This window comes from Indicator indicator, chromosome Z (genome assembly GCF_027791375.1).
Source record: "Indicator indicator isolate 239-I01 chromosome Z, UM_Iind_1.1, whole genome shotgun sequence".
NCBI lineage: Eukaryota > Metazoa > Chordata > Aves > Piciformes > Indicatoridae > Indicator > Indicator indicator.
The window spans coordinates 36163964-36179782 of record NC_072053.1 but is presented as its reverse complement, the minus strand read 5'-3'; the positions used below and the strand labels follow the sequence as shown (position 1 = coordinate 36179782).

Below are 15819 nucleotides of genomic sequence, written 5' to 3'. Positions count from 1 at the left end.
TCCTGTGAGGAGGAGTGGTGCAGGCTTTTGCTCTGCCCGAAGGCTCCGGCTCCCGCTCCCACTCAGCCATGGCCACGTACAAGCCGGTGGTGGTTCAGGGGTTCCCTAAGCTCGGGGAGAGGATCACGCAGGACACGGTGTACTGGCGGGGCTACAAGGTAGGAAGCAGGCCTTCGGGGCGTGTGGTGCTTGGGCAGCGGGCCGGATCCTCTGACCGTGTCTCTGGCATGGGCTCTGCGGTCAGGTCCATTCCTGTCTCGCCGACATACTGTGGCTTTCGATTAGAACCAGTTCTTCACTACTGCCCTGAAAACTTAAACGGCTTCCTGAGAAGTGGCGCTGAAGTGTGCCCCAAATTGGTCAAAAGTCGTAGCTACCGTCCTATTATTTTTATGTCTTACTGTTTTCCTATATATTCCATGTGTCTATTTCTGTATACTCTTAAGTGTTTTAAAACGTGTGTGAGTGAATAAGGTTTTTTCCACTAGACGCTTACCTAATGGGTCATTTGTAATGCATGAATTGGAAAAAATACATAGGGGCAGAACTGGCCTGGCAGAAGTGCTCGGTAGGACTGTTTTAAAAATTGGTTTTGTTTTTAAATCGAGTTTTGAGCTTTTTGGAGGAAGAGTAGGTTTTGTTCTGTGGTTTCGTTTTTGACAGTGCTTACATGTCTATTTACTGATCTTTCTTGCAATTGTTTTAGACACCTGTTCAGATAAAGGAGTTTGGTGCAGTAAATAAAATTGACTTCTCCCCAGTTTCTCCATATAACTATGCTGTCACAGCCTCCTCAAGGGTAAGTACCTTTTCTGAGATTTTCCTGCTCTTGTCCTTCAATTAGTATCGTATGAGCTAACTTAATGTCTTCTTGTTTCTCTAGATCCACATTTATGGTCGATACTCTCAGGAACCTATCAAAACATTTTCTCGCTTCAAAGATGCTGCTTACTGTGCCACATACAGAGATGATGGCAATCTGCTTGTTGCTGGTAGTGAGGAAGGGAGCATACGCCTCTTTGATGTTAGTGGAAGAGCACCTCTGAGACAATTTGATGGTCACACTAAGTAAGACTGTTTTTCTTCATTGTGTGTATTGACGTATGTATTTGCATATGTCTGCTTTGCATGTTGCTGAAAATCTGAATAATACCCACTTAGGTTGCTTGCCACTGTCTCCTGTACATCTTAGTGAAAGGTGGTTAAATTTAATTCAAAATTGGAAGTGTGGGTTATTTTAAATTTAAATATGAATTGAGTACATGGAAAAATAAATACATGGTGTCTGTTCTTACATTGTGTAGACACAGTCTTGTGACTGCATGTCAGCGGTAAGCTCATTTATGTGATGCTGGTAGGAAGTGTTCTTAACCAAGAAGTGGTTAAACAGACAGTGAAGAGGTATGTCAGAAATAGCAGGAATCCCTTAAAAAAAAACACCCAACCACAAACAAACCAAAATAACAACAAAAAAATCCAAACCACCGAAAAAAAACCCCAATCCTGAAGCCAATAAACCAAACAAATCCAGAAAAGAAGTCCATAATAATGGAGTGGGGTTGTGGTGGGGAAGGAGTTTGAAGAGGAGTTCTGATGTACCTGTGAGGAGAAGGCAGTGCCTAGGTTAAACAGATTTCTGTGATATGGAAGACCAGGAGATCGCTGACGAGCACACAGGTGAACCTTAAGAATGTTTCTATTTGAGGTCTGTATTTTCTGATTGAGTATTGTCTTATGTCCCTACCGTTAATGTAGCTGTAATAAGATTCAGAGAATCTGTGTTTCTGACAAAGTAATTATCTTTTGGGATATTACAGTGATAATACAGATTTAAGTAGTGATTTTAAAGGACAAGAAAAGTGTCCAAGCCGGTCATACCTAAAATTTGCCTTTAAAATTTTTTCTAAAGGAAGAGTGCCAGGCCATAGAACTCTTAAGTAACAAATGCAGAATTTGCAGCTTTTGAGTGAGCCTCAAGGTAAACCTGTAAAACCTTTAAGGCAGACCATATCAGTGCTTAAGTAAGCATCTGTCAGCATTGTCTGGAAATATAAAAACTAAAGTGTTTTTAACCTCTAAAATGAGGCTTTGTAACTTCCAACAGTGATCACTTTGCACTTTTAATTTGGAGAGAATACTTTACTAAGTTCTTCATGCAGACAAACTCTTGTGGAAACAAGTACATGTTTTAACTTTGGATATTGTTGTTTCTAGACCCGTTCATGTTGTGGGCTTCCTGTCTGATATGTACCGAATATTTTCTGCTGGTGATGATTATGCGTCAAGTTTGTGGGATATCCCAAGTGGTACAGAAATCATTTCATACAATGAACATACGGACTATGTGAGATGTGGCTGTCCAAGTAAAGTGAATGCAGATGTCTTTATAACAGGTTTGGATTTGTAACATATGTTTCTTTTGGATGAAATTGAAGAAAATTGCGGGAAGATAGTTTTGTTACAGTATTTTATTATTATATTTAAAACATGGAAGAGTTGTCTTCCGGCTGAATGCCTACTTGGTTATTTCCTTTTCTCTTGCTTTTAAAGTTTGACACTGATGTTTATAGAGAAAATCTGAGTGAACTAATTTCTAACATCTTTTGCTTTGGCCTGTTGGAGTTGATAGGATTGTTCTGACTGCCCTTTGAAAGGTTTGAGAAAGTCCTTTAGATGGGATTGATAGTCTTCTATCAGTTTTCTGAAGGAGGACACTAGTTCTGTTGTGGTTGGTACAGCTCAAAACTGGTAAACTCGAAAGGTTGTGTGAGGAGTTCTTTGAAACCAGTTGATTTTGGTTTTCCTAGAAGTAGCTTTCTCTTAATACATGGTAAATTGCTACAAAGAAAATAGTATTCCTAGCACAAGAAGCTAGGTTTCATCAGCTTGTCTGGTGTTTGTTATTAATACACTTTATTAATGGAAATGCAGTAAAACTAAGATTTAAATGGCTAAGATAAGACATGTTCTACATGTAGAATTAGAAGACTTATGTTGCCCAAAGGCAACTAAGGTAAATCACAAAGTGTTCTAAAGGTAAGGTTGAAATTGAAATTAGGAAACCAAAGCTATTTGCTGTGTTGTCTGCAGGTTCCTATGATCACACTGTGAAACTGTTTGACACACGAATGAAAAATAGTGTCATGACAATAGAACATGGTCAGCCTGTGGAGAGTGTGCTCCTGTTCCCTTCCGGTGGGCTTCTAGTATCTGCAGGTACTTCAATAAAATAATTTTTTTTTTTCTGTGGCCCTAATTTGAGAAATGCTTCTGCTGCTTCTTACTTGTCTCTTGTTTTCATTTGGTAGTGAAGTTCTCACAGTTGGATTTCTCACAGGTCTTTAGGAGTTTAAAAAAATGACATTTCTCCTGACAAGAAACAAACTTTAATTGACCCAGTGCTAAAGTGAAAGAATGAACATTTAAGGAGTTTAGAAAAGATGGGACTGTATGGCTTTCTAAATGATAGCAAGGCTTTTTCTTGCCACTGCATTGGAAGTCCTGTAACACAGAGGTATTTAGATTTTGATGAATTTTTTTTCTTTGTTTTTTGGTAAGTATGTTGAATCACCCAGCTATGCCTGCAGAATGGCCTAAGAAAGAGTAGGCTTGTAAAGTGTCTCGTCCCAGGAGATAGTCTTAGTGGTTGGGAATAATGGTACAGGAAACTGTTAAGAAGGAGGCATGATAGCACTCCGTGAGAACTTCTCCCAAGAAGCATGTATGTGTATGTATGTCAGACTGTTTTGTGTGTTTTTTTCTCACAGGAGGTCGATATGTCAAAGTTTGGGATGTACTAAAAGGTGGACAATTACTGGTTTCACTTAAAAATCACCATAAAACTGTAACTTGTTTATGCCTGAACAGCTCTGGACAAAGGTTATTGTCAGGATCGCTGGACAGGTTAGTGTATTTTGTGACTTTGTTGTGATTTGAATTCTTTAGGGCTTTTCTTTGAAAATTTTTATACATCACTGTGAATCAGAGTATGTTTTGTGGGCTTGAAAACTTATCTTGGAGCCAAGGTAGGTATTGTGATACAATTCAGCCTTTTTCCTCTTACTAGCCTGAGTGTCAGTCAGTTAGGGTTGCATGTGCTCTTTAGGAATGCATGTGAGGAACTTCTGAGCAAGCATTAATTTTTCTGAATCTCTAAACTGACATTTGCAGTCTCTGTAATGTAGTTTTCCTTAAATGCAATTTACATAATGGAAAGTATTATAATACTTACCTTTATAAAGCTTGTTTTTCTGTCTCTATTCTGATGCCTTTTTTTGTACCAAAGGTGCACAGGTGAAATATGTCCTCCTTGCTTTCTCATTTGTTAACCTTAGGTTGAGTTGCTAAGTACCAACACTCAGTCTGTTGTGTCTGAAACTAGAAATATGAAGTGGTCTGAAACTGTAGTGATTTGTTTTCTTCCTTCTTTCTTCCCTTCCTCCTGTACTTCATAGGCTTTCATAGGCTTTATGATTACAATGCATAAGCTTCAGCTGTGCAGCTGTTTGCCATAGAGTGGTCACGTTAAGGTTTCCCTTTCATTGAATGTTTTGTACCTTCAACCAAGCCATTAAAGAGCATCTGAATAGAAGACAATGGATTTACTTCTACTAGTTGTCAGTACATCTTAAATTTAAAATTTAAGAACAAACTCAAAGAATTGCTTTGCTTAGTGTTTCCTCATAAGCATTACTGAAGTCAGACAGTCACTACGTCTGCCTTCAATTTCTTCTGTGGATCTCATAACATTTTAATCTTTTCTTGTGTCAGAGTAATCCTTTCTTGACTTTGGTGTGTCTGTTAACAGAACCTTTCTGTTGCAGGAGAGGTAATAACTAAGGAGTACACTGGTGGTCTGAAGAATGCTTTGCATAAATACTTAATTTCTTTAAATGATTTGTAGACGTTGAGAGTGACAAAATTCCTGTGAAGTGTCTACAATAAGGCACTACTAACAAGGTTTTAATCATTACTCTTCCATGTAGGCATGTGAAGATTTATAGTACTACTTCTTACAAAGTAGTCCACAGCTTTAACTATGCAACGTCCATCCTCAGTCTGGCGTTGTCGGTAAGTACATTAGAAATCTTTGTATGCAAGATAGTTACTGATACCTTTTAAGTCATTGAGGGAGGTAGTTTTTGCTTTCATTACTGCTGTGTGTTTCAGAAGAATGCTGTGCATGCAAAGTAGGATGATTAAATACATTCCTCCCGAGTTAAAAGTGCATTAAGAGGTTTTAAATATAATATATTCAAATACCAGATGTTACCAGATTAGGTCTGTACAAAGTTGTGTGTTTATGAAGGACAGCATATATCTTAGGGAAAGCATTCAGTTTAGGAGGGAAATCCATTGACATTAAGAAGATTCTGCTAGATCTCTTTTGAGTAATCTTGTGAGTCTTCTTATGTAGCAGTGGTAAATAAAAAAAGTTTTAATTTGTTGAGAAATTTAGAATAGGGTGAACTTGTTTTAGAAGTTGTTGGTATGGGGTTGGTCTGAGGATGAAAAGAGGTGAAGAGGTGAGCATGAACAAACTGGTTTGCCACAGCATGCGTCTCAGTGCCTTGGAAACAGAAAGACTCATTTCTCTGAAACATTTAAATTCTAATAGATAAGTGGTCTGCTCGCCACTTACCCAGAATTTGGAGGTTGGCACCACTTTTTAAAACAATGTTGGCATCATATAGTTGCCCTCTTACGTAGCTTCTGAAGGACATGTGAAAAAGGGACTGTGCAGAATCTTTATTATCTTTGCTACTTTACTCTTGGCCTGCTCTTCTGAAATCTAGGGGATGGTGTGTGTCTTCCTTTCTTCATTTCTTACCTTGTTCCCTAGGGAGCTAGAGCTACATGAGTTTTGAATTACTTTTGCTTGAGGTAGAAGAATACAGAACAAAAAAATCCTCCATATTTTTAAGTCCTTACAGCAGCCACAAAATTTGAAATACCTCTCTACAGGTGTGTGTATCTATAATTTGGAACATAATTTTTTGTTTCCTATTGACTAAAACCAATTGAACTTTAAATGGTCATATGAGAACCTCGGAGTGACTTTACTGGGTCGAACCAAATTCTGGTCTAATTCCATATGCTGTGTCCAACTATAGCCATACATAAATGTGTATGAAAAACTAAAACCAAGGCAAATGTGTATAAATTTCCTGATATTATTCCAACCTTGTTTTCAGATGAGAAACAAGCTCATTAGAGTGTAATTTCTTTGTAATGCAAAGAATTTCTCTTACGTAAACCTGCTCAGTCTTGCCCTGAGCTTTGACAAAATTAATCTTCACTAGATTCATTGACAGTAAGTTCCAGGTTGTTATTAATTTGTGTGAAGAATTGCTTCCCTTTTGTTCCATTTGAACCTTTATTAGCTGCATTTGTTGCCCTTAAAAGACACATTGACCTGTTTTAAATCTGTTTTAAATCAAGCCATAATCTTTCATTACCCTTAGGCTTTTCTCATTTTTTTTTTTTTTGAGTCTGCTACTGTTTTTTGAGAGTGATTCACATAGGATTTAGGATGTGGGTTAACGATGGATCTGTTTGGTATCATGACTTTCTGAGTTTTCGGTTTTTTAGGCAGTGATTCGTAACGCTTTTTTTTTCTCACCAGCAGTTGAGTATTCAGATAATGTTTTCATAGAATTATGTGTTAATAGTAACTTAGTATTTTTATATGTGAAGTCAGTACATCATTTAAAATTATAATCAAATTTTAGAAAAGATGGGATTGTATGGCTTTCTAAATGATATTAAGGCTATCCAAATAGATAAAATAGATAAAACCTTAGGTATGTTTGTGAAATTTATACTAGTGACTGGTATTTTGAACAACTTTCACTTGTTTCCCCAAATCCTGCTTTGTCATAGGTGGTGTTCATGTCTGCTGTATGACATGTAACAGCTGAAGGCAGTTGTACACTGTTAAAAAACCAAAACCTGTCATAGATCATAGATGCAGAAGGATGTTAGTGTATATTTTTGCTCGTTTCCCATAGTCAGGCTGTAGTCCCTCTAGGTATTTTTAAAAGGTTTATTAGATGGTTAATGCTGCTTACTGTCATAGCCTTGGAGCTGTCTCTGCTTTGAACACGGTGTTTGACCATGGAACATCATAAAACTGCCTTCCCACATAAGTTATTGTATGATACTGTGGTTGGAGCCTTACCATGAAGCATAAAAATTATAAAATTTGTGTAGCAGAGCATGCATCATCAAAGAAAACACTAGGTTCATAACTCTACAATTTCTTTGTTTTAGCCTGAAGATGAAACCATAGTTGTAGGCATGACCAATGGAGTGCTAAATGTTAAACACAGAAAACCTGAAGTAAGGAAAGAAAAGAGTGTGAAGAAGAGACAACCAGCATATAGAACCTATGTGAAAGGAAGAACTTACATGCCAAAACAGGTATAGGGTGGTGAGAAAATGTATACTAAAGCATTTTTTTGGGGTTTTTTTTTTTTTGGTGTGTGTTCATTAACGCTGAAGATAGGGAAGGGAGGAAAGATATAAAGAGATACAAAGACATTCATTGTAATACTTATAATCCGTTTTGTGTGTCTGTCTGTCTTATTCTGGACTCATCTTCCAATTCTAGGAAGATTTCTGTGTCAGTAAACCTGTAAAACGTGTTTTGAGGAAGTATGACAAGCTGCTAAAGAGCTTTCAGTCTTCCAAGGCCCTTGATGCAGTACTGGAGGTAATGCTTTTTGGTTTGTTTTTTTTTCCTGTCTCAGAGTTGTTTGCTCTCATCTGATGTGGATCATTTTACTGTATAGCAAATTAATTTTACTGCAGTGTATACCTAGAAATTAATCCAACGTGTATGGGTTCCATTTTAGTTTGGCTGATACCAGCTCTGTTTTATGTGTCAAGGTGTTGTTTTGATGCTAAACTCTCCACTGTGTGTGTCCAGCCACCCATCAGGCTTTATACTCCTGAAGTTACAGTTGCAGTCATGCAGGAACTACATCGCAGAGGAACGCTGAGGAGCGCGCTTGCAGGCCGAGATGAGAAGCAAATCAATCTTCTTCTTACCTTTGTGGCAAGGTATTACTTTAACCTGAATGTTCTCCTCACTGTTTTGAGACTGGTCTTTCTTAGTAGCTTTTGTGTCAGTCTCAAGAGATCATGAGTAGAACACAGGTATTCTTGAAATGACATATGTATACAGCTTTCCGATATCAGAGTCTGGGATAGCACAGAAATAGTTAGCAGAAAACAATTTTATTGATCGATAGTAGGAGTGAGTATGTTTTACTACTTTGCCACTTCCTACCTTTGGTCTATTATGTCTCCTTGGTGAAACTCATGTCTTCATGTACCTGAAGACATGAGTTTTTTGAGTCTTTTGCCAGTTTTCCCAACCCCCATTGCCTTCCTGAAGTAGTTAATACTATGTATGTAGCCCTTTTTGACTTTGACTGCTGTTCTGTGACATCTCTTCATGAAGAAAAAATTCTGTATGCCTTCATGAGAAGGCTCTGTGTTGGTGGGAGAAGGAGGGCAGTTTACAAAGCAATAATATGTGCTCTATTTTTACAGGCGTGTGATTGATCCTAGATTTACTTCTACACTGGTGACTGTTGCAGATATAATCACTGGTAAGTAGACAGAAATTCTCAATGCTGTACAGCTAGCTTGGAAGTAAACTAAGATTGCATTTTTAGGAAACCTAACAATTTTGGGTTTGTTAATAACTGTGAACTTAATGATCCAGAAAGAAATACTACCAGAGAACTTCGACTACAGTCAGCATCTGATTTGCACAGGCTGCAGGAAACTCCCCATGGTTTCTTAAGTATCTTTGATACTTCCTGGTTCTAGACTTAAATAGATAGCACTAGTGACTTCCACTTCCCCAATGAGACAGAAACAGTATTTGAGGTTGTAAAAACATGTATTTGTTAGTTTGACTTACTGTTAGTAAGTATATACCAATAATTAACACTGTTTTCAGAACTCCATTATGATTTTTTTTTTGTTGATAATGTTGGACTTGTGCCAGACTCCTTAAATGCATCTCTGGCTAGCTAATAATATAATTCTAATGTTTTTATAGATACGTGGATTCTTAAGTGACGTTTTTCTTTCCAGACATTTATCAGCCTGTGGTTGGGCAGTCGGCAGTTGTTGATAGACAGTTCTTGAAACTTCAGAAAGCCATAGGAAAAGAGATTGACTATCAAGAGGAACTACTGGAAGTTTTGGGAATGATGGATACACTGTTTGCTACTTTTACGAGGAAAAGAGCTGCTTATCTAGAAGAGAGTAAAAGTAATGGTCTTGGAGAGACCATTGAAACAAGTATGAATAATTGACTGACAACTATCACCAAAATTTGTCACAAAAATAATGTGGACTTGTGAAATACCTGTTCTCCTGGTAACTTTTTGTAATAGTGACTTTCAAAATAAGCCTCTCAAGATGTGGCTTTAAATAGGCTGAATTATTGAAAATAGGAAAAGGAATGTTTTCAAGATTTTTCCATGCAATATTTTGCAAACAATTGAATTTTGAAGTTTTATTCTAAAGTTATGTAACTTTTGAAGGTGTTTTATGCATCCAGTGCTAAATCATTATTTTATTTAGACCAGCTGTCAACAATTTTCCACTTTTGTTTATCAGAAAATAACAGATTATTTTTACTAGAAAATAATTGAGACTTACCTAATGTGTCATTGCCCTTATTTAAGGTTAATATCCCATCTCACATACTTGGACATCAGAATAAAACCATGACTCCTTTTATAACACATGACTACGTTGTGTTTTCCCTCCCTGCTTTATCTCTATTTCAGACTTCCATGAATTCATAGGAAGCAGTAGAATGACTCAAGAAAACAAGTGTATGCTTATGTGTACTGAAACATTTGTTAAGTGGTGCATATGCATTTACAAATTATAATTCTCTCAAAAAAAATAGATAATTCTTACTTTGAAAGGGAACTTAATTTATATTAAATGAATACAGTAAGTAAACAGCACACCACTGAGAAAATCTGCAGTAAAGTAAAAGGTTCTACCTAAAATTTTAATAATCTTTGACTCTATAGTGTGGAGTGATAGCTGGTCCCCCTTAAAATTAATGTGAACAGTATATGTTGCTGGCTACTGTGATCTTCTGGGTTTGAAGGTTAGGATGATAATAGGTAATAATGAGGAGTGTGTTCGTGCAAACTTTAAACTTTCAGTTTCCTTGCAACTTTATGTTTTAAATGTTATTTCTGCCAATAGACCTGAACTTTATTTTGTCTTTTAGGAAATGTGTTCTACTTTAAACTATGAGGCAATATCTCCTGAGAGACTCGACAAAAAAATTAATTTCCTGGTTTGGGAGGTTTGTCTTAGAGCCACCTTATTCCATGACCCTTCAGTAGTGCTTGGTGTTGAAGGTGGACTCTTGGCAGCCAAGAGTTCCATGACTTGAGAAGCAGTGACTTTGACATGAAACATTCTTAGTTCTTACAATGTAAATGTCTGAAGTAGGTATCGATTGTAGCACCTCAAAGTGTGGCTAGCAGAACCATAGGAAGAAGTTAGATTAAAACAGCAGATTAGTTTGAATCATAGAATCAAGAAGGCTGGAAGAGACCTCAAAGATCATCGAGTCCAACCTGTCACCCTACACCTCATGCCTATCTAAACCATGGCACCAAGTGCCACGTCCAATCCCCTCTTGAACACCTCCAGGGATGGTGACTCCACCACCTCCCTGCGCAGCCTATTCCAATGGCCAACCACTCTCTCTGTGAAGAACTTTCTCCTCACCTCCAGCCTAAACCTCCCCTGGCACAGCTTGAGACTGTGTCCCCTTGTTCTGGTGCTGGTTGCCTGGGAGAAGAGACCAACCCCCTCCTGGCTACAACCTCCCTTCAGGTAGTTGTAGACAGCAATGAGGTCACCCCTGAGCCTCTTCTTCTCCAGGCTAAACAGTCCCAGCTCCCTCAGCCTCTCCTCATAGGGCTTGTGCTCAAGGCCTCTCACCAGCCTCCTTGCCCTTCTCTGGACATGCTCCAGCAATTCAACATCTTCCCTAAACTGAGGGGCCCAGAACTGGACACAGTACTCAAGGTGTGGCCTAACCAGTGCTGTGTACAGGGGTACAATGACCTCCCTGCTCCTGCTGGCCACACTATTCCTGATGCAGGCCAGGATGCCATTGGCTCTCTTGGCCACCTGGGCACACTGCTGGCTCATGTTCAGGCGCCTGTCAACCAGAACCCCCAGGTCCCTTTCTGCCTGGCTGCTCTCCAGCCACTCCGACCCCAGCCTGTAGCTCTGCATGGGGTTGTTGTGGCCAAAGTGCAGAACCTGGCACTTGGATTTGTTGAATGCCATCCTGTTGGACTCTGCCCATCTGTCCAGCCTGTCAAGGTCCCTCTGCAGAGCCCTTCTAACAGATCAACACCTGCTCCCAGCTTGGTGTCATCTGCAAATTTACTGATGATGGACTCAATCCCCTCATCCAGATCATCAATAAAGATATTGAACAGGATGGGGCCCAGCACTGATCCCTGGGGGACACCACTAGTGACAGGCTGCCAGCTGGATGTGGCACCATTCACCACCACTCTCTGGGCTTGGCCCTCCAGCCAGTTCCTAACCCAGCACAGAGTGCTGCTGTCCAAGCCACAGGCTGACAGCTTGGCCAGGAGTTTGCTGTGGGGGACAGTGTCAAAGGCCTAAATTGAACTAAATTGGAGAGAGAGAGTTGATGGATGGAGTCTTTGGTGAATGAGGAATTGGTTGGATGGTTGCATCCAGAGAGTAGTGGTCAATGGCTTGATGTCCAGATGGGGATGGGTAATAAGTGATGTTCACAGATGTCTGTATGGTGACCAGTGCTGTTTAATATCTTCATCAATGACACAGTGAGATTGAGTGCACCCTCAACAAGTTGCAGCAGATACCAAGCTGAGTGGTGTGGTTGACACCTGTGTGGCAGAATACCATCCAGAGGGACCTGTACAAGCTTGAGAAGTGCACCCATGTGAACCTCTTGCAGTTCAAAAAAGGCCAAGAGCAAGAACCTACACCTCAGTTGGGACAATCCTTCGTATCAATACAGGCTGTGGGATGAAGAGATTGAGAGCAACGCTGTGGAGAAAGACTTGGGACTACTGGTGGATGAAAAGCTGCACATGAACTGACTGTGTGCTTGCAGCCCAGAAAGCAAATTGCATCTTGGTCTGCATCAAAAGAAGTGTGCCTAGCAGGCTGAGGGAGGTAATTCTGCCTCTTGAGTCTGTTGAGACCCCACCTAGAGCACTGTGGTTAGCTCTGCGGTCTTCATTGCATGAAAGACCTGAGCTAGGTTGAGTGGGTCTAGAATTGGGCCACAAAAAAATGAAGGGGCTGGAACACTTCTCATGTGGGCACAGGATGTAGGACTTCAGGTTGTTCAGCCTGAAAAGAAGGCTCTGGAGCAACCTCATTTCAGCTTTCCAGTTTTTAAAGGGGGCCTGTAAGAAAAGTGGGGCAGACTTTACTAGGTCCTGTTGCAATGGGACAAGGAGTAATGGTTTTAAACTAAAAGGCACTCTGTCACACTAGATAGAAGGAAGAGATTTTACAGTGAGGATGGTGGAACACTGCCCGTAGAACTCGTAGGTTCTCCAACCTGAAAACATTGCAGGTCAGAGTGGATGGGGTTCTGAGCAACCTGATCGAGCTGAAGATGGCTCTGCTTACAGCAAAGGGGTTGAACTACATGACCTTTAAAGGTCCCTTCTGACCCAAACTATTCTATGATCTTAGAGTAATTTGATTTATTATGGTATTTATTGTTCATGTTACTCTACCAAGTGAGTTTGCCAAGGTAGAGATGCAAGTAGGTGTCACATAGCATTTACACAAGTGGAAAGCTGATCAAAACATGGAAAAACAAACGCTATTTGATACCTTAATTTTGAAGACATTTATCTGACTGGCCAACTGATTTTCTTCTGCTGGAGTAGAAACAGCCATTTGTATAATGAATCATGCTGGATTCACTACTTCTGTGTTGAAAACTAGTATTTGTAAGTGATACCTACTCTGCCTGCCAGACTTGTCTGTTTTTTCATGTTTCTGCTCATGTCTGTTAGATGTTTCTTTTTTCAGCTTAGTGAGATTTAATTTTTTTTCATTATGCAAATTTTTCTTCAGTAACTACATAATTAAGTTACAGAGGAGCCTGGGTAGGATGCTGTTCTTACCTGTGTGGTGTCTGTTGTTCATGTTCAGATTTTAATTCTAATATTAATTTAAACTTTTAAATGTTGGCTTTTTAGTAGGCTGCTGGTTGCATAAAATAGTAGTGGGGGGAAAAGGTCTCTTTCAGGTAACAGTTTTCAGCAGTCTCCGTGCTGGTGAATGTTTAAAATGCATTAATGCAGTGCTGAGCATGCACATGTTTTGAAGCCTTAAGATTAAATGCCTTCAGCTGAAATAGCTAAAATATTAATTGTGCATAGAATAACCTGATCTAGTGGAAGGTGTCCCTGCCTATGGCAAGGGGGTTGGAACTAGATGATTCTTGAGGTCACTTCCAACCCTGATAATTCTGTGATTCTGTGAATTGGGGGGAATATAATGCTGGGTGTCCTGTTTGGGGAAAGGACATTCTTTATTGTATATATTCTACTTACATAGAAAAGTGGGGATTTGTTGTGTAATGTATCTTTGACTTCTAGGTAATTTTGGAGTAACCAAGGTTGATTTGTCTTTGAAATATAGTTAAGAAATTATCTTTTTCCAATGCAGAGAGTTATAGACAAAAAGTGTATCTGTTACTTTTTCAACATCTTAGGAAGCATTGTTGTAGTTGTTCCCTGGTAAGAAAGAACACCTCCCCATCCCCACAATATTGTTATGTTTCAGGAGCATTGTTTGCATAGAAGGTTGCAAGAAAAGGGACTTCTCTAACTTGACTGCAAACAGAAATAGACTGAGTTTCAAAAATAAAAGTGAATTCACCACTATTCTCTCTTGTGTTCAACCACATGAATTGCATGAGAGAAATTGCATGGGAGTGTTAAGCTGGTTGATCACTTGGTTGATTGTTTCTTTTTTTTCAATCAGACTTTCCACTGAACATTTCTCAGAAGAAACAACGGTCTCTTTTCCGTGGACTAGTTCTGCTAACTTGTGTTTCTAGATTACTCAGACATTCTAACTCACTGAGGGTAAATACTTTTGTATTTCAACAGATACACTTTGAAGACTGCTGCTAAAATTTACTAAATTATGTTGCTCAAGTTCAAAGCTGAGTGAGAAAATAGAAAATACTGAAATATTTATGGTCTAATATTATGATTGAGCTATGTAGGGTATTTAAAATATGAGAAACTGAAACAAGCCAATGGAGAGGAGCATCAGAGATAACATTTGTCAGATACTTATTGAGATCGGTTACCTCACTAATAGGGATGTCAAGTGGACACATTTAGTATATTATTGACTTCTGTCTTCAACCAATAATGGGCCTTGGGACACCCAGAGGCTTGTGACTAGGAAGATAATAAATTCCCAGCTGACCCTGAAGTTGTTGTTAAGGATTTGCTGTTCCAGCTGGATGCACGTAAGTCTATGTAGCTTGCTGAGGTTCATCCCAGGGTACTCAAAGAGCTGGGGGATGTCATTGTGAGTCTTTCTCTCCCTTAGTTTTCAATGGTCTTGGGAGTCGAGAAGTCCAAGTCAGCTGGAAGCTGGCAAATGTCCTGGTTTCCAAGAAGTAAAAGAAGGCAGACCTTAGTAAGTACAGGCCTGTGAGTCTCATTTCAGTGCCTGGTAAAATTAGCATGGGTTCATGAGGGGAAAGTCCTCCTTAACCAATGTAATTTCCTTTTACAACAAGGTCACCCATCTCATTGACAAGAGAAACCAGTAATTTTTAAAAATTATTTTAGCTTTTTATTGTTATTTTTTTAATACAGCTTGCTATATTCAGTGAATATAAAAACTGTAGAAATGCAATCCTTATGCCTCCTGTAAAGTATGCTGGGGCCGCATGTAAGAGGAAAGGTTCAAGCCGCTCCTAACCTGGCTGCACCCCATCAACCTGTATCTCTTATTTTTCCTTCTTGCAAATTAACTTTGCAAAGCCCTGATGTCACCATAGCCAGTGGGTATATTAGCTTTGCAAGCTCAGAGCTGTGCACTTGTTCTGACAAGCACAGCACAGAAAGTCCCGGCTTCCTTGTACTCTGTGCAGATGTTTGTCTTGTGATAAGCCACCCTAAGCAAAACAAAAAGTTTCAAATTTTAGTGATGGACACACACCATGTAAAACCATGAAATTCACAAGGGGGAGTGCTGGGGATGTACTGGCTTCTTTGGGGAGGTACTTTCATGACTGTGTTCTGTTGCAACAGTCTTATTTTTTGTTAACGCTGGTGGAACTATCGTATGTTTAGTCGAGTAGAAGCAAGTGAATCAGAAGGGTTTAACTGGATTAAGGACATCTGATAAGATCAGTTATTGTCTTAGCGAATGTGAGTTGGGTTATGATCTTGTGCTGTTAACGAGGAGCTCTCAGTGTGTTTACCAGCTTGGCTACAGCTTTTCTGTTGAATATGCTTCATGTAGGCCTTTGAAGATCAGCTAAAGAAAACATCAGTCTGAATTGTGTTGCTGCTGTTTCCTATGTACAAACTTTTTAAACTATCAGGATCTGTTACTAAAGTCAATGTGTTCACTATTCTCATAGTAAATGGGTATAAATTTAAAAATCAAGACTTACAAGTATTCTTGTGGCTACTGTGGGAAAAGAGTACAGAATGGGAAAGAAGTATGGCAACAGAGCATGCTTTCATTTTGGAT

At 39.2% G+C, this 15819-nt stretch overlaps 1 protein-coding gene across 1 annotated transcript; it reads left to right on the top strand.

The window, feature by feature from the left end:
- Positions 1-68: 68 nt before the first annotated feature.
- Positions 69-9468, top strand: UTP15 (UTP15 small subunit processome component). Its single transcript, XM_054397881.1, has 12 exons — positions 69-158; positions 707-799; positions 884-1068; positions 2215-2393; positions 3091-3216; positions 3768-3903; positions 4986-5070; positions 7273-7422; positions 7613-7714; positions 7931-8064; positions 8560-8618; positions 9112-9468. The coding sequence occupies exons 1-12, from the start codon at positions 69-71 to the stop codon at positions 9333-9335; spliced, it is 1563 nt and encodes a 520-aa protein (XP_054253856.1). The 3' UTR covers positions 9336-9468.
- Positions 9469-15819: the final 6351 nt, after the last annotated feature.